The sequence below is a fragment of the Coloeus monedula genome, assembly GCF_965178545.1.
Source record: "Coloeus monedula genome assembly, chromosome: 4".
Lineage (NCBI taxonomy): Eukaryota > Metazoa > Chordata > Aves > Passeriformes > Corvidae > Coloeus > Coloeus monedula.
In genome coordinates this window covers 52,408,482-52,429,510 of record NC_138784.1, presented here as the reverse complement: position 1 = coordinate 52,429,510, position 21,029 = coordinate 52,408,482, and the positions used below count along the sequence as shown (strand labels likewise).

General features: G+C 38.9%; 1 protein-coding gene across 1 annotated transcript in view; it reads left to right on the top strand.

Annotated features, from left to right (window-relative positions):
• Positions 1 to 1,389: 1,389 nt before the first annotated feature.
• Positions 1,390 to 21,029, top strand: part of CTTNBP2 (cortactin binding protein 2) — an 81,359-nt gene continuing 61,719 nt past the window's right edge. The window contains 2 exon segments of the mRNA XM_082280769.1: positions 1,390 to 1,660; positions 13,665 to 13,772. Of these exon segments, the coding sequence (XP_082136895.1) occupies positions 1,592 to 1,660; positions 13,665 to 13,772 (177 nt within the window). The 5' untranslated portion in view covers positions 1,390 to 1,591.

The window sequence follows — 21,029 nt, the reverse complement described above, 5'->3', positions numbered from 1 at the left end:
ATGTATGTTACTTTGCTGTCAATAAAGAAGGAAAGCAACAATTTGTCCGAAACAAATTAAATGGTATTACAGTACTGAGAAAAACAGGTTGTTTTAGGCTATGTGTCATCAATGCAGTTTCTTAGCTTCAGTGATGGAAAGGAGGTGAGCACTCACTATAGTTATAAAAAGTGTAAAACTTGAGTAGGAGGAGAGCTCATTTTTAAGGAGAAAGAAAAAACAAACCCTAAACCACAAAACATCTGTTTAACTGGATTTTGTGTACCCTGTAATGGATTCTATACACTGCCTTCTGCTCACTCTGTTCAGCATGTGTTTACTTTACAGTTGGAGTTTATTCTACTAATCACTCATCAGTTCCCCTTCTGATAACATAAAGGGCAAAAAGTTCATGCATGGGTTTACTTCCATCCTTAGGTACAGTATGTCTAGAAGAACATTTGCTGTCTTTGATCAAGGCATTGGCCCATTTCTGTCTGGTCCTGGTGTCAAGGGATTTAGTTGAGCAGACTTGATGCAGCCCTGTGAAAGCTGGAGCCTGGCAGGGCTCAAAGGAGCCTGCTGTTGGTGAAAGTTCTATGTGGCTGAAGAGTAAACAGTGTTGCAAATTCAGCTTCTAATAGTTAAGCTGGCTCCAGAGAGCAGTACGTTTAGATTTCGTTTTGGTGTAGGTCCCCATTGCTGGGGCAAAGCAGTACAGCAAGACCGTGAAGAACATCCCCCGGAGAGGGCCAGTGCGGGGTGCTCCTGGGTGGGAAACACTAAGCCTTCGTGGTAGTGGGTTCAGCTCAGCAGCCAAAACCTTCCTCTAGAAAGAATTCTGAACAGGATTTGGCTTCAGTACGCGCCTGGAATGGCAAAGGGCAGCTCCAGGTTAGGATGGACTCGAGCACCGGGTCGGAGAGGTGCCAAAACACTGGGCCTGGCTGAGTGTCCACCCTCACACAGGCTCTGAAAATACACCTTGAAAATAAGCCAGCCAAGCAATGGCTAGCAGCAGAAATGTTCCTCCAGACCTCTCCATAGGGGTGGTAGAGATGACTCCTCCAGTCAGCGCCCCCAGAAAGGAAAAGGCACATTTGCCCTTCCCTCAAAGACTTCAGCTGGTTTAAAGGTCTCACTGATCAGGTAACCCAACCCACTGCAACTCCCTGTTTTCTCGCCCCATCCAGAACCTTTCCCTTCCTTCTCCTGCTGCTAAGCCACGGGGGTGGGTAGGGAGGAGAGCGGTGCGTGCGTGGGGCCCGGGTAGCGCCGTAGCGGGGACACTCCCCTCCGCCACCATTGCGCGCCGGCCGCCCGCGGCGAGGTCCCGCTCCCCCTCCGCCTGTCTTCGGGCCGCCGTATGGAGGACGGGGAGCGGGTGGGTTGGGAAGCCCGAGCGCCCGGCGGCGGGAGTCGCTCGCCTCTGCCGGCGCAGGGGGCGGCTCGGCTCGGCTCGGCAGCCCCGCCTGCCTGGCGCCGCAGGGGTTAAGCGCCCCCGCTCCCGGCGGGATCGCTGCCGGCGGGGAGCGGGTTAAGCGCCTGGCGGCGGGGGCTCCGCCACTCGGCTCCGCACCGCGCTCCGCGCCGGAGCCGATACAGCGGGAAGATGGCGACGGAGGGAGCGAGCGGCGAGCCCGGCTCTGGCGGGCGGGAGGACTCGGCGGCCACGGTAGCGGTAATGGGCCTGGCGGGAGAGGGGGGTGCGATCCAGCCGCGGCGACGAGGGCTCCCCATAGGGTTGGGACGAAGCGGTGCCGGGAGACCTGCCTCCGCCGCTCTGTCCCTCCGCCCTCCTTCTGCCCCGGGGCGGGACGGGGTTCGCTCCGGGACCCGCCGCCACCGAGCCCCGTCCCGCCCCGGGCAAGACCAGAGAGGGGCGCGGGGTCTCCCTCGTTGCGGCTCTCCCTCTTTCCCTCCGCCGGGGCGGTGGGTTCTCTCTCCCATTGTTCCTTCCCGTTGCTCCGGCGCGGGGTCGGCGTGCGGCGCCGGTGAGGGGCACGGAGGGGGCTCCGCTCCCCGTCTCGCCTCTCCCGCACCCACCTCCCCTTTTCCTGCCGCTTTGCACAGCGAGGGGGCTGCGCCCCTGCTCTGCGGGAGGGCTGAGGTGCTGACAGCGGCCGGGGACCTGTCAGACCGGGGTGGGGGGAAATGTTGCTCTTTAACCCTTTGCCGGGCCCGCAAGGCGCTTGGCTTTCGCCTGTCTCTGGTGAGGCGTTTTCGGCGCAAAGGCACCGTCCTTTTCCCCCGCTCCAAGTCCCCGTCCCGAGTGCCGGATGTGTGGAGACGTCTCCGCTCCCGGGCCTCGCGCCCCAGGGGCAGGATCTGGCTCCCTGCTTAAAATATCCTCAAAAGCCGAGCAGAACCTCCCTCCCTGCCGGCGTGTTCTCTCTGCGGGTGGGTGAGGCGGCTAGGAGGGAGGCGCAGGGCTGCGGTGCGGTGCCAGCCGATGGTTAAAGAGCGGTGTCGGGGGGAGGCTGCGCTCCCCTGGGCCGGCGCTGGGCTCCTCTCTCCTGCTCCACACGACCCCAGGGAGGGTTGCAGGGCTCGTCTTCTCGGGCGGTCTGCGCCTCTGCTGGGCCCCGGCTCCTCGCCCGTGCTCTGGCAGACCCCTGCAGCCCGGCGGCTCTCCCTGTGCATCCCAGACCTGGCGTGGTCCAGCCTGTCTGGGGACTTCCCAGGCGAACCAGCCCTAGGTACTCGCCTGGCCGACAGCCGCAGGTCCAGAGTCAGGCTGTAGCTGCTCGGTCTCGTAGCGACATGCGAAGTTCAGGGCAGTAAAACCGCAGTGGTGCCCGTTCTGATCGGGATCGGTCCTGAAGGCGATGACTCCCGAAGGGAGGGGACTCTAGTTTCTCTGAAATTTAGGTTACTGCTAGCATTTTATTTTTTATTATCTTGTTTACTTCCTAACAGGCACTGGTTAGTATCTGAAACCTTGTTCCAACCGTGTACATAATTGTCCTTCTGTGTCTTAAAATCTGCAGTGTTGTGGAAATTCAGTTTTCCTTTAAAAAAGTAAACCTTACGCAGTGCATATTTATAACATCACTGTCTTTTAAAACAATGATATAACCATGGCATAAATGAATATTGCGGTAAGAATTAACAAATGCAGGCTTAAATACTTTAAAGCCCAGGTTTTGACCAAAATTATTTGTACTAAATTCTTTAGTATATTCATATTAATACTGCCTTAATTTTCAGTTTTAAGATATCAAACAAGTAGCACTTCAATATTGCCCTGTTAGGCAGTGGAGTATAAGCCACTCATGCAATTTGGTGTTCTCATTGTGAAAGGTAGGAGGGATAGCTCTGCATTGCACACTCATTTTAAAATATGTTTCTAAAACTGAAGAGATGCTAGGATGTAAACTGTGTGTTTTTCCCTAACAAAAATAATAGCTATACTTGAGCAATAACAAAATATTTTTTAAATTATTGTTTTCATTTTTAATTTGCCTTCAGTCATTAATTTTCCTTTTATGTTTTTTTCCTTACCAGCATAAACATTTTATTGTTGATTAATTTTATCTCTTGTACTGGAAAATAAAAAGAATACCTCTGTGTAATGAAAATACTTTTTTAAAAATACATTTACGATACTTAAATATTTCTTTTGAAGGGTTAGTATGAATAGCTTTTATTTTCTGTCTTTAAATGGGAGATACAGAATTATGAATTGAATCATCTTGCTTACTTTTTGTGTGACCATAATCATTCAAATGACTATCCTATAAGTCATGCTAAAATTCAACTTATTACAAAGTATTGTTTTCAGTACAGTTTTAGGTTAGGGGTTTTTTTGGGTTTTATTTTCACTCTGATTTTTAAAAATTTTTTTTAGTTCTCAGAATCCTAATTGCACAAATAGTGCAGTAAAAAGCTGTGAGAACAGTATTTGTAATAGTGATGTGTTAATGTGTAAGTTTTATGCTGTCAGCAGAAGGTGTGTGACACAGGACAGTACAGTAGGGTTTCTTGATACGAAATACTGTTCTTGTGTCTTGATACACTATCAATAACATCACTGGGAAATAAAGACTTTCTCTGCTCTTTTTAGAAGCACTGTAGAAAAGGAAGGGAAGTGCTTCCCTCCCTTTTTTACATTCACCAGGGAATTTGACTGAAAAAGCCTAGACTGTTCCATAGTATGTTACATTTAGGAACAAAGCTGATAATCTTGTTATTCTGAGTTTCCTTGGATAAAACACAGCATTTAGTAAACCCATCACTTCTTTTCCACAAAGTATTGGTATTTTTATCATGGGAAGAATGATAGGGAAAAAGGGCAGGGGAGTGGTTCTGGTCCTTTTTCATACCTGCTCAGCATGATTGCACTGAAGTCACTGAAATTGTGTTGGTGCCGTTTGGACTAGAATTGAGAGAAAACATATGTGTGTGTTTTAAAACATCTTTGAATGACTTCCATCTGCCTAATGTCTACCAATAATGATTATATAATAGCAAGAAATAATCCAATTTGACAGTCTTTTTGTTGAAACATTGAACATCAGCCTGCTGTGCAGAGAGGGTTGGCTTGTCACACACTTTCACTTCAGTGTAGATTTAACAAAGCCTATGAAAAGCCTGGTATATCAAACATGAAGTTTGTTGAAATTATTCAGTAAAATTTTGGGGTTTGCTTTTGCTTGAGCAGTGATCAAAAGCATAAATGTTATTTTTCCCTCAAAGACAGTACCTTCTACTGTCTGTAAAGCTGTACATGTAGCTGATATTGATAGAGTGGAATCTTGACTCCACTAAAGTGAGTAAGGATGTTGCTGCAAAATTGCATCGAGAATGTGTGCATACTCCAAACACTCACTCTGGGTTGCTGTGGGTCATGTAACAGGACAAAAAAGTTACACTACATGAAAAACTATCAAACAAAAAAAATATATATATATAACTGAGAGAAATTCCATGATACTTTGTGGTGACATTATGGGGTATTTTGTGCGTAGCTTGGTGTATTCACTATCTATTGATCAGTAAGAATGTTCGTAGTAGAACTGCCATTCTGGTCAATATAGTGAAATGCTAAATTATGGCTTGATTGTATCAATTATGTAGGCTGATTTAGATCAGTTGGAAGGATTCTTATCTGAAAACTACTGCAAGTAGCAAAAAATGAGACCATAGCCTTGAAAAGCAAAGACTAAATCTCTTACAAGAGATTACATCCTGGAAAATGGTCACTTACAAAAGGACTTTAGCAACCCTGTCTTCAACTGAATACAAGTTTTCAGTGTGGCATTATCATTCAGAGAAGTTATTTTCTTCTAGTCAGATGTGTGATGCTCTTGTGTTTCAGCATGTAGGTGACATGCAGAGACAGCACAGTTCTGTCTGTTCTAGTTCTCCTTCTCTGTGGTGAGAGATTGGTCTCAATCCGTCTTGCAGTGATAATGTTTCAAGCCTCCTTTCTTCTTCTCCTCCCTTCTCCAAACTACAGCACTGCCTTTTCTATGCCTTCTACTACACAACCTGCAGCACATCCTCTCTTTCTGTGTTGTGAGGATCTTTGTGGATGAGAAAAGAAAGCCACTGAATGCAGTCCACTTTGCAAATGTTCCTTTCTCTTCCAAATGTGGACTGTCACACTGTCATTAGAGGTGAAGTGCAGAGGTGAAAATTCTGAGCCAGGTATGTGAAAGTGGCATGGGAAGTGCAAAGCTGTAGGATACAGTAAGTTCTGTTGTTTTCCCAAGTGTTTTGACTTCATTTGTGTAAGCATTGCTTTGGCCTCAGAGGGAATATACCAAGATAGGAATAGAGATGGAAATTAGGACAGGAAGGAAAGCACTCAGGAAGACAGCAGTTTGCATTCTGGTTGTGCACCTACTCCTACCCAAGAAAAGGAGCAATTGATTTAAAAAACCTGTATAATCCTTGAACGTGTAAACCAGAAGCAGTCAAGTAGGTTTAGGGAAGACATACTGGTATGTACAAATGATACGTGAGTTAAAGCTTTCTTGGACATTGATTTTTGGTTCTCTTGTAGCACAAAGGTGTAAAATTTTGGAAAATAGGGATAGCTTCAACAGTGAGTACCCATATCTGTATCTAATCATATACTATTTGCCTGAGAAGTTACTTATTTGAAAGCAACTTGCTGAACATAAATTGCCCATTAAATCTAAGTAAGAATTTAAACATGATTAAAGAAGATTTGTGGGCCTCAATCTATATAGAAACCTAACTTGCACTGAAATAAAAAATTACAAAGTATCTTTTTGGCTTTAAGTAGATTGCAAAAATGTTTTAATAGCTGTGAGGATGTCTGGGTGTGTCCAAAGGTCAGTGTCTTAGTAATTTTGGAGGGGTTGGGGTCTGCTTCTTTGTTTGGGGTTTTTTGTTCGTTTGTTTTTGTTGGGTTTTTTTTGTTGTTGTTATTGTTGTTTCCAAAATAAATTTCCCAGCCCTGAGGTATATTTATGGTTAATGTTGAAACTATTAAAAGTTTTGCTGTTATCTGAAGCCAAGAAAGCCCACAACAGCTAACCAAAACCTCCCCCACACCTGTTAAAAAAAAGCCCAGAAAACTGGGGAGCTGTGCTTGAGGAGGGCAGAATAAGCGGGTAACTTCTTGTGGTGAACAATCCAATAAAAGTCATTGAGCTAATGGATGGTATAATTAAATGCATATACAGTACCCTCATGATCCCTTAGGTATGACTATGAAATTTGATGAGTCTTGAATGTTAACATCAGATGATATTGTCTTCAGCAAAAAACTCCATATTAGTTGGGGAGCAAATTCAATGACATTGCTTTTCCTTGAAAGATATTTCTCTGCCTTCACACCTTTTTCTATTACTAAGAAGATTCCTTAAGGTTATATCTTAATTCTTAAATTCGTCTTGGATGTGGTGGGAAATGGACATCTATTTTTTCATCAGATAATTTCTGGTGAAGCATGGGATCACAGATTCTTATCCTAGTTTCAGACTAAAGAACAAGCCTTCCACAGGCAAAGCAATAAACTGTGGTTTTCCCTGAAGTATTCATGAATACTGTGTGGATATTATAACCACTTCTTTTAGCAGTCTCTCTGTTTGCAGTTTTCTTTATTAGAAAAGAGCTATGATTCATTTGACCACATACCCACTTCCTTTTATAGTTGGTAGGGTGAAATAAGTGGCTAGAAGGAATAACCTGTTTTAGAAGCAGGTTTGTGAACTTTACTGGTTTTGAGTGAAGTGACTTTAGCAGCTGACTCTTGAAGGTATGGGTGGAGGTGTGAATGGGGTTCAAGACACTTAAATTTAGGTGTCTATGTGCATATGCAGTGTTTAATATCCTATTATAGTCAGTGGAGCCGTGAGCAAATAGTTCTGGCACTGGTTAACTGAATAGCTTTTTTGTCTGTTTGACTGGGCTGATTAGTTCTCCATTGAAAATAAAGGGACACTGGGTACCTGGCTTGCATAGCTGGTACCATTAGGTACCTCACTTACATACCTACATACATATATACAAGACATGCATCTTTAGGTTTTCACCTTTAGTGGTCCACATGTGGTACTCTGGGGTATCCCAGCTGGACTTCTGCTACTAGTCTGGTTGGCATGGGTGATTCTCCTAAGTTCTGTATCAAATCTACCTGTCCCAAAAAAAGCTATCTCTGATCCCTGGGACATTGCAAATCACATTAAATACTTCTCTATAGGAAACTAAAGAAAATTAGTCAAAGTAGATATTTATACTTGATCAGATGAGTTGTACCTGGGAAACATACTTGGTGTTGTAAAACATATGAATCATGGTTGTGTTTCTCTGGTGCAGTTGTTTCATGGGTCTGGCAGATGTGAGGCCATCATTATACTAGAAGTTTATTTTGTATAGCCTAAAAAGTAATAGCAAACCTTTTTTATTTTTAGAACCTTATCTGGGAAGTCTGCTTTGTGAATCTTCAAGAGGATTCACCTGTGTATTGATTTGAATTCAATTTAAAATATGTAATAAGTGTAGATATTTACCTTTCCTTTCCCTTCTGAAAATACTGGTTTTTGCTTTTGACAGCTTTTCCCTATGTGTCATCTTGTACACCATTTTTATACTTCTCCCCACCCTACTCCCACCCTTCCACTTCAGCCCTCAATTATGCTCCACAGGTTTCTTCCCCAAGTCCTGGTTATTACCCAGCTCCATTTTTTAAAAAGGCTTTCTGAGCAAGAAAGAACTTGTTTTCTATGGTCATTTATGATTAATTCACAGCTAACTTGTTTTTTGCCTGCGTTCTGTTTAGGGAAAGTACAAAGTTGTGGCTTTTACACTTTACCTATCTTCAAGCTTCTGCTGAAAGCAGCAGAGTTTTTAACGGTTGCTGCGATAGCACAATGAACAGCACTTTTAGCTCCTGAGGTTACCAGTACTATCAACTGGGCTATGTCAGCAAAAGCAAACTATTGGCACTGCCTATCCCTCGTGATATTTTCTGGGGATTTGTTTTTGTTTTGTGTGTTTGTTTGTTTTTTGTTTGGTTGGTTTTGTTTTGGGGGTTTTTCTTTGAGAGTGGTGTGATGCATTTAACTGTAAAGACTTTTACCATTTTTACTCTAAATTGCTTTACATGTGAGAAAGACTCCATTCTGTTCCTGTGCCTCATGGTGATCTTCCAGTTTCGTCTTCTTTCTATCTTTTCCAAAGGTGATGGGGGCAGGAAAATGCCTCTCCAGTTTGATCACTGCTGTTCTGAGTAGTCCTTCTTTTGTTCAGAATTGATGGATTGTTCTTCCTTTTGGCTTGGCAGAATTTAATTTAGTTTTTAGCAATGCTGGTATCATTTTGCCTGTACTGTTTTTGTGATGCACATTCAGGTAGTTGAATGAGTTTTAGCTAATTAGCAGTTTGCTCCATTGTCAGTGCACTTGCTGCCAGGCAACATACACCCCTTACAAAACTGATCTTGGAAAATAACGTGGAGTTTTAGAGGCATAGAGAACTGAAGTAGTCTTTTTCAGGTACTTTATTCTTATAGATCAAATAAACCAAACATTTTAAAATTGGAAAGAGGTAGAGGAAAAAATTCTCTTGTATTTTGGTTGTATATACGAAATATCTTTCTAGGGCAACATATTCTGGTATCTCTGTTATAAAACCAATACAATGGCTGGCTTGGTTACGTAGTTGTTAAGTTGATGGTTACATTTTTACAGCTTGGCACTCTACCACAGGTATTCTAGCAAAACCCCAGATGACATATAAGCCAAGAGGTACTACTGCAGTCTTTATTTTCTGGAGATCTAAGACTTACTGCTCCACTGGAAGATGTTAGGAAGATTACTTTTCTAGATCTAAATAGCAGTTTTTTCTATGCCTTGGCCAAACAATGTTCTCTCAGAATAAGAACGTGGGGCATGACTGACATCTTGATCCCAGAAGATTGCATGGAGTGTTTAAAAAGGGAGGATAGTTTTATTTCATTATATGCTTTATCTGCTCAAATCTGAAAGATGTTTTTTCAGCCATGCTTGAGAATATTTTAGATCTTTAAACTATGGATTTTGGTCCACTTATGGTAGGCTGTGTTGCAACTCCATGAGTGCTGGTTCAGAGATGTGTATGAGGAAAAGACGTGGTAGCATCTTCAGTGACTGCCATGCACGCTCTTATCCTGTGTGAATGGATTTGATGTTGCTTATCCATAATGAACAAATTGAAGATGACCTTAAAGTACTGGAAAAAAGTAGTCATTCCAATTTCAGAATTTGTAAAATAAAGTTGGGGGGGAAAAAAGCCTCAACGAGCATAAAATTGTTCATAAACAAGACCAGAACAATGATGGTGTTATCTTTCATCCTAAAAAGCACTTTTTCTGTTTAGTGTGTCTCTTCTTGTGGACAGTTTCATACTTAAAAACAAGAAGGCATCAGACAAAAGTAACTGACAGCAAAGGTGGTGATTCTACACAAAATGTGTAGTTGTGCTGTGGAATGTTGTGGACGCTAAAATTATATAAAGATTCAAAAAGCAAGGGCGCAGGTTCTCAGCAGGTATGTCAGCTGAGGGCTGCTATGTACAAAATGACAATTTCTGCCTCAGAAGGTGAACAAGCTGAAATTTGCTGGAGGTTGGGAGAATATTTCTGCGAAGTATCATTACGGGCTTGTTTTGTTTTAATGCTGATTTCAAGGCATCCCTTACTGGCTGTTTTTGGAGACAGGATGCTTGAGTAAGTGGGTTTTTAGTCTCATGTGCTAGAATTGTTTAGATATGAAATGATTTTACTAGTTCTTATTTAATGCTTTTAAAACTAAAAATATAAAAACTAAGTTTAATATCTTTTTGGAATGTCTTTCTGTTAACGTTTCTTTGTGTTTATTTATATCTAATCATAAATTACCAGAGAGCACTCTTAACTGCTAGTTTTTGCTGTCTTTTCTTATGTTCTAGTTCAAGGTGTATACTTGAATGAAATTTACTGTAGTCGCTTAATCAGATGCTTAGTTAAAAATCTCATCACTGCATCACATATGTTGAAGAGTGTCTCTGGTTTGATAAGAATGGAAGAATGTTTTCATTTATGACTCAGGAAAGACTGCAGATAATTGATGTTTCACCCGTGATGTACAGTCTTTTGACAAAGAGCTACCTTGTGTTACACCTCCTGGCAGACTGAATTTACTGACTTGGGCAAAAGAGGAGGATCATGTTTTGTGTACTGTACTTTTGTGGATGCCCCTATTAACTTTGTCTGTGGCTGTTGAAGCCTTCAGTGCCTTTGTTTTTTGGTTTTTTTTGTCAGAAGAGACAAGCATATTTTAGAATATAAAGATAATGTAGTGGATAAACCATTGAATGTCATCTTTAAAGACCATTACTGAATATTATGTTTTGTACTACTTGCTTTCTATTTTTAGAAAAAAAAAATCCCTGCATTAGTTTTCCATCTGAAAAATAGAGACTTTTTTCTCTATTATAAAGGAAGTTGTATGAAGAAACCAGTTCCTATCCTTGAGGTATTAGGTTTTATGAAGTTGTTCACAGAAGAAGGATGGTAGATAAGTGGGTCCTTGTATCTGACTGAATTAAATTTAGTAATTAGAAGTACCCAGAGTGAAAAGTGCTGCAGCCCGTAAGGTAAAATCCACTCTACTGACACAAAATTAAATGAGGAGCTGTATAAGTTTAGTGACTTTTCATTTTATACGTGTCCTTAGATCATTGAGCATTATATAGAACTGTGAGGAGCACTGTGAGAGGCTGCTGCAGCACAGATTGGAAAAAAGCCTTCAGAGAAACTGGTTGTTTCTCTTGATTCATTGGCATGGAGAGTAAGAGGTATTTTTGGGATTAGAGAAATAGCTGACCCAGGCAGCAAAAATAGAAGATAACTGTTGTTCAGGATAAAGTTCTGGTTAGAATGGATGGCCCCATCTTCAAAAAAGTTAGGATTAATAGAAATAGGGGGACTGGAGCATTTCTTATGAGGACAAACTGAGGTAACTTTTCAACCTCCAAAAGAGATGACTGAGAGGGGACCTAATCCATGTCTGTCAGTATCTGAAGGGAGGGTGCCAAGGGGATGGAGCCCAGACTCTGCTCAGTGGTGCCAAGCAGTAGGAGAAGAGGCAGCAGGCTGAACCTGATGTACAGGAGGTTCTGCCTGAATATGAGGAAGAGCTGCTTTACTGTGTAGGTGACTGAGCACTGGAACAGGTTGTCCAGAGAGGCTGTGGAGTCTCCCTCACTGGAGATATTCAAGAACCCTCCGGACACAGTCCTGTGCCCTGGGATGACCCTGCTTGTGCAGGGGGGTTGATCCATGTTACTCACCTAAATGAGGAAGCTCAATCCAACGTACATTGAATGTAAGTAGTTAAAGTTCTGACCTACAGTTCTCAGTAGCCATTTGTGCACCTCCGTGTGTTTTAACTGCAAAGTGAAAGTGTAACACAGTTAATACTGTGTTAGTATTAACACAGATACAGGTTTTGGGTCTTTTATATCTATGGCCTTCTAGCCTGAGGGAAGAACAACTGTTCTGCCATCCTCTTGCCTTGAGAAAGTAGAAATGGTGCTTGCCTTAATTTTTATTGGATTTTTCTATACTGAATTTAAGCTCCTGAGTAGCTGAATGTTTAGATTTTATGTGCTTTGGGAAAGATAGACAATATGTCCAGATACACTGCTCACCTAATTTGGCAACAGATTACTTCATCCTGAAGATAGCTGAGTGTTTGCATTGCAGGGCTTTTCTAGTAAACACATCTACATCATAGCTAGGAGTCTAGCATTTACCTTACAGGGAATAATAGAATAATGAAAATCAATCTGGGCAGCTGAATCTAGCACATGGAATAAAAACTATTTTCTCCCCCTGAAAGTAATCCCCTTCTAAATTCACTACTTATGTTAGCACTCTGGATGGTGAACAACACATTGGTATTAATCCTACCTACCTTTGTGATTTTGTGAATATTATAACATTTCCCTCACCACACCTCCAAAATCAAGACTTCCAGCCTTGTAGTCTTTCCTCATATAGTACTTACTCCTTTTCTCTTCATTCTTTTAGTTAGCCAATTCTACACTTTTAGATGAAGATTTTATGCTGTACTTGAGATGTTGGTTTAGATAGCGGAAAAATGAGGTTGTTCACCTATATGTGAAGAATTATGTGCCAACTTCCACGTGAAATAGCTTTCTCTGCCACTTTTCTATGTTTTTTCCAGGTTATTAATGAAGAACTTGAATAAGGCTGGTCCCAGAGGTGCCCCCTGCTTACCTGTTTCCATCTTGGAAAAGGGTTGTTACCCATGATGTTTGCTTCCTATCCATGAAGTGTCTTTTATTCCTATACAGTCAGATAGGAGTTTTTGTATAATAATAGTAGATACAGAACCTTTTCCGAAACTTCTGGAAAGTTCAAATACATTAGTGTCCAGTGGATCCATTTTGCCGTGTGCCTGTTGACATTGTTACAGAAGTGTAGCAGTTTGGGAGGTGAATTTGATTTTACAGAAGCCCTACTGATATTCGCAGTATACACCGAGTATGTGCTCAATGATTTTATTCATCAGTATTAACTCATTTTTCTGTCTTGCTCAGGGTGGCAGTCAGACCTACACTAATCTTGGTAACTGTGGAGTGGAAAGATAGTGTTGCTATGAACTATTGTTTGTTAGTGCCTCTTAAACCTGAACTGTTCCCTCCAGCCAAACAAATGAGACTGCAAATAAAGCATGCACATAAGATTTTGTGTCTTTTCACAAATTGTTCTTCAGAAATTCACATTCAGCACAGTGTGTGGTGATAACTTGGGTAGCCGTTTGCACAGGTGCATTAGGTGCGCCGTGGTTAAGATCCTTTCCCTCTCTCTCGCCTTCCTCCCTGTAGTGCTATTTCATGTCTGTTGAATTGTTTCAGCCTCTGTGAAGCTTCACAAGGGAACTGTTACAAAGTTAGTAGCTTTACCGTTTCACCTCTATCATTCACAAGGCTTTGCAGGATTGATCCCTTGCAACAATTTGAAACAGTGTAATATGGGAAGGCTTTAATTTCTTCACTTTAAAAAAAAAAGAATGAGACTATTCGCTATTAATTTTGACTTTATATAGTACAAATAAAGAGACCGACTTTTGACAACTGTAGATGGTTGCTGGCACATCTGTGTTTCAAAATTACAGTAACTGTTGTAGTCAGTGTGTTCATCAGTGTTTTCTTTCTTACAGACAAGAGAGTTTGATGTGGATAACCTGAGCAAAGCAGAACTGCGAATGCTTTTGAGTGTAATGGAAGGAGAACTAGAAGCACGAGACCTTGTGATTGAAGCCTTGCGAGTAAGTAATTCGGTTGTTATGATTTGCTTTTTGGCTATTTTTGAAATTCTCTTTTGCCACTTCCTTTATACTGTACATAGAATATTATTAGTGAAAGAGTAAATCGTGATTTTTAAAGTTTTAGGTTGACTAAATCTCAATAATCACAAAATATGTTCCTGTTTAATTGTAAACATTTGGTAATTCTATGTAATTTTGGTCTAAAATACCAACAAAATTTCAAAGAAATAAGTTAAAAACCTGTGAAATTGCTTCTTTTTAAAATTCTTTTATATTCTAAAGTCTGTTATTTGTGAAAGGAAGGAATAACATCAAAGGAAAATTCAGTCCATTTGTAATTTGTTCTAATGAGCTATATTCAGTCATACACTCTATTCAATGCTTTCATTTTCAGTGAGATGGAAGTAGGGACAAAAACCAGGTGGTCATATCCACTTAGGGAAATATTTTTGTGGCTTTTTTGGTTGTTTGCCTTTTTTTAATAAAAGGTGAAATATGAGATATATACTCTTAACAGCACTCACAAGTACTTGGTTAGGTTTTTACTGTGTTAGGCATATGTGAAGGTTAGTTTTCTGCTTCATAAGATTGCAGTCTGAAAGGCGACTTAGTTGACTGGAAATGCACAAACAAAACTAGTTTAATTAAAATATTATTTTTTATGACAACATTGATTTTAATATGTAATATTTTGATCTGGATCAAAATAAAATTTAACAGGACTGCCAAACAGACTTCAGGTTTGGGGAAAAAAACAGTCTTCTATGGTTTAAAAATATTCATAACTTCATAGTTGAATAAAGGGAAATAGTGCTCTTTAAGGCATTGAAGGTATGGTAAAGCAAAACCTTAATGTAATATATCTAGTGCTAGTTTTTAGCAGTATATATAATGATTATCAAATAGTGTGGGAGAATTTTCCACTTGAAATGTCACAGTAACAATTGTAAATGCATTTTTACTCAGTTTTAAGTTGTTTTGTGATGGCTTCAGATCACTTGTTGCAAATGGAGCTTTAAAGTAGCTGTCATTGATGTACTTGAAATAATAACTGAAGACTTTATCGGTGTAAACCTCTCTTAAAAGATGCAATTTTCATTTTGTAATGACAATAAGACACTAGGATTAATATTTTTCTGGAATATTACTGCACTTTGAAGTTATTTTGTGTTTGGCCTTCAGTTATATGCATATGTTGAAATGTACTGCCTTTTCATCTAGCTGTTTTAAAACTTCATGGCTCATTTTCCTGGACTAGGAATTTTATTTTCCCTGCCTGCCAGTTAAGGTTTTGTAAAAGTGGAAATAGTGCGCACAGCACATCCAAAATCTCTTTTTTTGACTCTTCTAACTTTGAAGGAATGCAAATAAAATATTCAGTTCTAGTAAATATTCAGGAACAAGCTACTACACTACATATCAAAAAATGTATGTATTGAAATTGAGAAAAATGGGAAAGAAGAGAGGAGGAAATAAAAATGAAGTAAGCATTTAATGATAGTAAACATTAAATATTCAGTGTATTGCTGTCCCAGGAGAAAAAAAGTCTATATCAAATTCACATGTACCTGCTGAATTGGGTAGTATATACAAAATGGGTTTTGATGATTAATACAGATAAATATAAAAAGTAGCTCATTTTCACATAAAGTATTTAAATGTTGAAAGTTTTTGAATGTGGAAAGTTGGGGGGGGTGGGATTTTTTTGTTCAGTTGGGCTTTTTTTTTTTCTTCTCCTGCATCTCAATTTCTAGTTTCTCTAAATAAACTCAGTGTGTAACTCAAATCTTCCTGGCAGCTTGCCTGGTTAGCTGTGCTAGTATTGCGAAACTTGGAAGTCATACCTGCTAAAGAACTGTAGTTCTACTGCTGTAGAACATGTAGTATCATACTACAACATGTTTTGGATCTTCTGGCTTCTTAATTGGGAAGCCACAAGTCAGCAGGATTAGCAACTGGAGTCTCCAAGCAGCACACAAAAATAAACAACTAGATAGCCAAATATAGGTCTTTTATAAAAGTGTATAACAAGAGAATTCCAGTGTAATTGTGTCAGATTTGGTACTTAGATTTGCTGCAATGAACGGGCATACACAGTTTGCATATCCTTAAAGTAAGAAGGAAGTAGTTTTTATATAAGGGAAAAGACTAACATTATTTCAAAAAGAGATAATGGTCTGTTTCAAAATTAGGAAAAGTTTGTGAGTTTCCTATTCTAAAGTAATAATCTTCTGAATGTGTTGTGGTTTTGTGACTTCTGGGGTTTTTTTTTTTCCTCTTATTTAAAAAATAGCTGTAAAGTTATATGCAGTTTGAGGTGTCAATGAAAGAAAGAAAATTCCAAAATCATGCTGTGTACCACTTAGTACTGCTGTAATATTGCTTTTTTGACAGGGCAACGATGCCCCTGGATTTCCAAATTGTATTTGCTTTAGATGCAGGTCTTCTGGCTGTTCATTTACAATATATTCATTGTGCCATAAAATAAATTCCTATCTTATGACTTTCAATTTGATTTCTCTTGATGCTAGTAGCCATCACAGAAGATGCCTATTAACTCCTCATTAAGCTGTTGTAAGATGTTGCATAACTTTCTCTGTTTATTTAAAGCTTAATTTCTAAAGGTTGCAGTCTAGTGAGAGTAAAGAGGAAAAGCTTCAGAGTTTATTACTCCACTTTGAAAAGATTGAACTAGGAAATAAAGGCTGTCCACTGGGTATTGTTCAGAGGGCAGAGTGTCCATTCTGCTTATTCTGTGTAAACAAAAAAATAAAAAATTGAAAGTGAGAAAGGCCAGCAGTTTGAGAGTATGTGAAGAAATCTTGTTAAATTAAATGGTCATCCTAGGGGCAGAGATGGGAAGGGAAGATAAGTTTAGTTAGTAAAGTTAAAGAGTTGATTTTTATTAAGGCACTATAATTTGTGCCACATGATAAATTAGAAAGAATCAAACCCCGTGTCATGTATAATAATTAATGCTTTTTATTGTGTCTTTTTTTCCTAATGTGCTGTAGAGTTTCCATTGGATTTTATATTAATTTTATATACCTAGAAGACTATTTTTGAAACAAAACCAAAACTTCAAGTTCATTTGTAAGAAATATGCAGATGACATCCGTTTACTTCCACGTTTCCACAATACATTGTTGTTCCTTTATCATATGCACAACTGATTCCTGCTTGAAATAGTTACAGTAATTATCAATCAGAACAATTTAAGTTGCTGGACAAGTTCAGCCCTGTGGAAACCAACAGACTTGGAAAAGTAGACCTTTATGATGCTTAGAGTCAAATTTCCAGGTTTATTCCAAGTCAAAAGTTAATTTACTGTGGAGAACAGCATCAGGATTCAGCTCAAAGGATCTTTTCCTGTGTAAATCTTTCTCATTAGTGCTCTGATTTTGTATAATTACTATACCAAGTGACTAACATGTTTTCTCTTTTTTTGAATCTGTGATTTCTGTATTTTAGTAGCTTCATGATCATGGTTGTGCTGCAATTAAAATTAGATTCAGATTAAAATTTAAGTCATGAAAATTATTTCATTAATGAGGAATAACTTGATGATTAATTGCTATTGAGAGTCCACGTAGTTAAAAATGGAGGGGTATTTAACTATAGCTGCCGCCTCCATCTGTCTCAATTATCCAAATAAACTGTCCGCCTGTAATAAGGGGATAATTTATTCCTAATGTGGAGGTAATGTGGCCACATAATCAAAGCACAGGTCTGGCCTTCCACAACTGTGATCTCAAATACAGCATTCATTTGTTGTTATTTTTTCTCCAGACAAAAAATGGTTGCTGTGGCTGTTCACTTTCTAAAAGATTTTTTTTAAGTGCATTGACCCTCATATGATGAACTGATGTGGTAGTAATAGCTGTCAAGTATAGAATTGTAAATACTAAATAGTGCTTTTTGTGGTAATTCTCTCATAAAGTTAAATAATTTGTAGGTTATTTTTTATCTAAAATTTTAAAGCCCCATTCAGTTGGGATTTCTGTTCATTGTAAAAATATTTTTATTTTCTTATGTAGATTTCATTAGGGAGTAAATGGTAAATTGAAAATGTATGCTTGCTTCTATGGTATGCATTATTTAATGTGAACAAAAACCTGCAAATTCTCACTGTACTAGTTTTTTTAATATACCAAATTGCATGGATTTAGAACAACTTTATTTGATTTTTGGGAAAAATCACTAATGAAACTTTAAAAAAAAGTCTAAAAGAACTGCCAATACCAACAAGTGGATATATTTTTGGTTAATTAAAATTGACTACAATATTAATGAGCTTTCTCTGAGCATAAGTGAGCTCCAAATCAACAGATTCTGTGTATGTCCTGGCTGAGTCAGGAGGACAATATGTGAATGGCGACATGAACTTCGTTGTAGGTGTTTCTTCAGTGTTGAAAAGCCCTACTGTATTTAATTTTTTCTGTACCTTCCTAAGACATGAAAGCTTATTTTCTGTGTATGTGTTTCTGCCAACATCTGTTTAATCTTTCACCCAGTTTCTGCAAAATCTGACAAAATGCTAAGCATTTCAGAAATAGGTAGTGCTGTAAAACCAGCAGCTGGGTAAGAAAATTCATACTGTTGTTAGGGCCTTAGTTGAGGGGAGGGCAGAGATTTGAGCTGTCTTTTATTGAGCAGTGTATAGGAGCTGTACAGTACAGGGTTAGGGAAAATCAGATTTTGCTAATTTAATTGTTCAGAGAATTTGAGTTAGACCTAAATTTATAAAAAGATAAGAAAAAATGTCTGCCTGAATTTTGTCTCCCTGAATCTAAGCATTTTGACAGGCCTGCAGGTTAATCAATAGATCTACAAATAAACCATAGTTTCTATATTATGTCCAAGTAGAAAATCCATATAAGATAATTTTTGACTTCCCCTGGCAAAGGTACGTGAGTTCTTGGTTGAATTTTGTAATGAAAGTAAAAATACTAATGTAATAAAATAGGTAGGTCAAAAGACAGAAATTAATGCATCCTGTAACAATCAATACCTCATATTCACATTCAAGTTTAATAACCCATTCTATTAGCTTTACTTAAAAATCTTGCAGTCTAAAAATGCAAGGTTTAAAAATAAGGATAAACAACTTTCAAGAGAGTATAATGATTACTGTGTAGATTTGCACAATGTTGCTTAGACGTAACTAATGCATAGTACATTGAACACTGGTTTTCAGGTACCAGCTCTCCTGCTAACCATTTTAGAATTACTGGGATATCAGTATTCAATTGCATGAGAGATTCAGTATTTAAACACTAGTCTTCCCAAAGGGAGGATCACAGGAGGATCACTTGTTTTGGAATGATGAGATTGTTTCAGAAATTATGGGTAGCTTATAAAATGCTTGAGTTCATAATGATAAAGGCTATTTTTTACATATCTGTGTGTGTGTGAATGAACTGCTTGAGTGAACCTACCTTAGCATTCTGATTAGGGACATGCTTTTGAAGAAACTGTCCCCATTGTCCCACCTAACTGTGATTTGATTTGCCTCGCAGACTACTCTTGGACTGTGTCAGCTGAACTGACAGCAGTTAGTCCTAAGACCTTCTTCCAAAAGGCAGGACCATAGGCATATGGAGTCTTTTTCTTCCCAAAGGGTGGAAGGCATTTTTTGCTTTGCTTTCAAGTCCTGAGCTGTGCATTGTGGAAGGCTTGTATTAGTAAACTTGTCTTTCAGTTTTGACCAGCAATGATTAAACACTGAATGGTATCATTTTATTTTAATCTCATTGAAAACATGAACTGTTTTGGTGATAACTGTCAAGTGTGCATATTTCTATACCACTTCTGCAATTCTATAAGCATATGTATAGATCAAACAATATTTAAGACAATCTAAGTTGAGTCTACCATAGTTTATCACAACAGTAGGGCTTCCTTCAGTTGGCCAAGACAGACTTTTGCCTACTGTAGGTTGAGATTTGGGTTTAAAAAAACTGGATTTTTCAGTTAGAGTTTCCATATCCTTTTAATATTATTTGTCTTTTGCTTCTTGTCATGGGATGATACTTGGTTTTGTCTGTACTATGAAAGTTACACATTAAAATAGAATTATTAAGCAACACAATAACTGTCAGTTGTATATGACTAAAGTTTTTTCCTGAACTACTGCACAGAGTCCGCAAGAATTGTGCTATAAGACTTAGGACTTCTAGAATGAATTTTGGGGTTAGAAGGGAAGAATCTGGGAGCTATCAGGAAAAAGGGAATGAATCCTTATAATTTAGTTGTTCTCAAGTTGACTGATAGGCAGAAAAATTGCATGTATATGAAGCATAATCTGTCAAAGGGAGCTACACATACAATAAATTATAGACCCTTACCTGCAGTAATTGTTCTAAGTTTGGAATCTAAAATGTGAATTCGAATTCTCCTATATGTATGAATCCCGTGAATCCAGAATGGAGCTAAGAGCACACAGAAGGTGGTTTTGGAGGTTTCTGGCAGCCAATAAGACAGCCTGTTTTATAGCCAGGTGTCCTGGAAAATTTGTAACTATGTAGAAGGAGGAGCAGAAGATGTTAAACTGTGTGTAAGAGAAGGTTATTTTTGTAGACAGTATGATGGCAGTTGTTGGTCTTGGTGGCAGAAGTGAACCGTGAAATAGAAGTCAGATAATGCCTTGTTTGCATTGTCATTTTTGCATATTGCAAATTCTTTGCATAGAAATTAATTTTTACTAAATTTTTGAGAGCTAATAATATGCAGATTGTCTTTGCTCATCTCTGCAGATTATGTCTTTGCTCGTCTGCTCACTACTTTTGATTTATTGAATTTAATGATGGCTGTGTATGCATTTTCTCTGCTTTTAAATATAGTTTGTCTTTACATCTCCAATGTGTCTGGTTTTGCTTTCCCAATAATAGTTTACTGTACTTTTCTGAACGGGTTGGTCAAAAACCAGTATTTCACTATTGCAAGCTATTTAAAATTGATTGCAATGAAATGATGAAATAGGGATAAACCTCAGACAAGTTAGAAGATGAAATGTTTTTTTTATAGTATTTAGTTTGGAACGGTTTATCTGTTGTTCATTTCAAGTTTTAGATTTTTGAAGCATGCTCTTTGAACCTAATTGAAGAAGCATTGTTTGATACAACCTTAATGTTCAAATTTTGATTTGCCCCTATTTGATCATGGTTTATATATTCTTTTTGTGTTAGTTTATATTGTGTTGCATTTACTTTTCTTTTGTTCTTTTTTTTTTTTTGTAGTTGTAGTAATAGTTGTGTA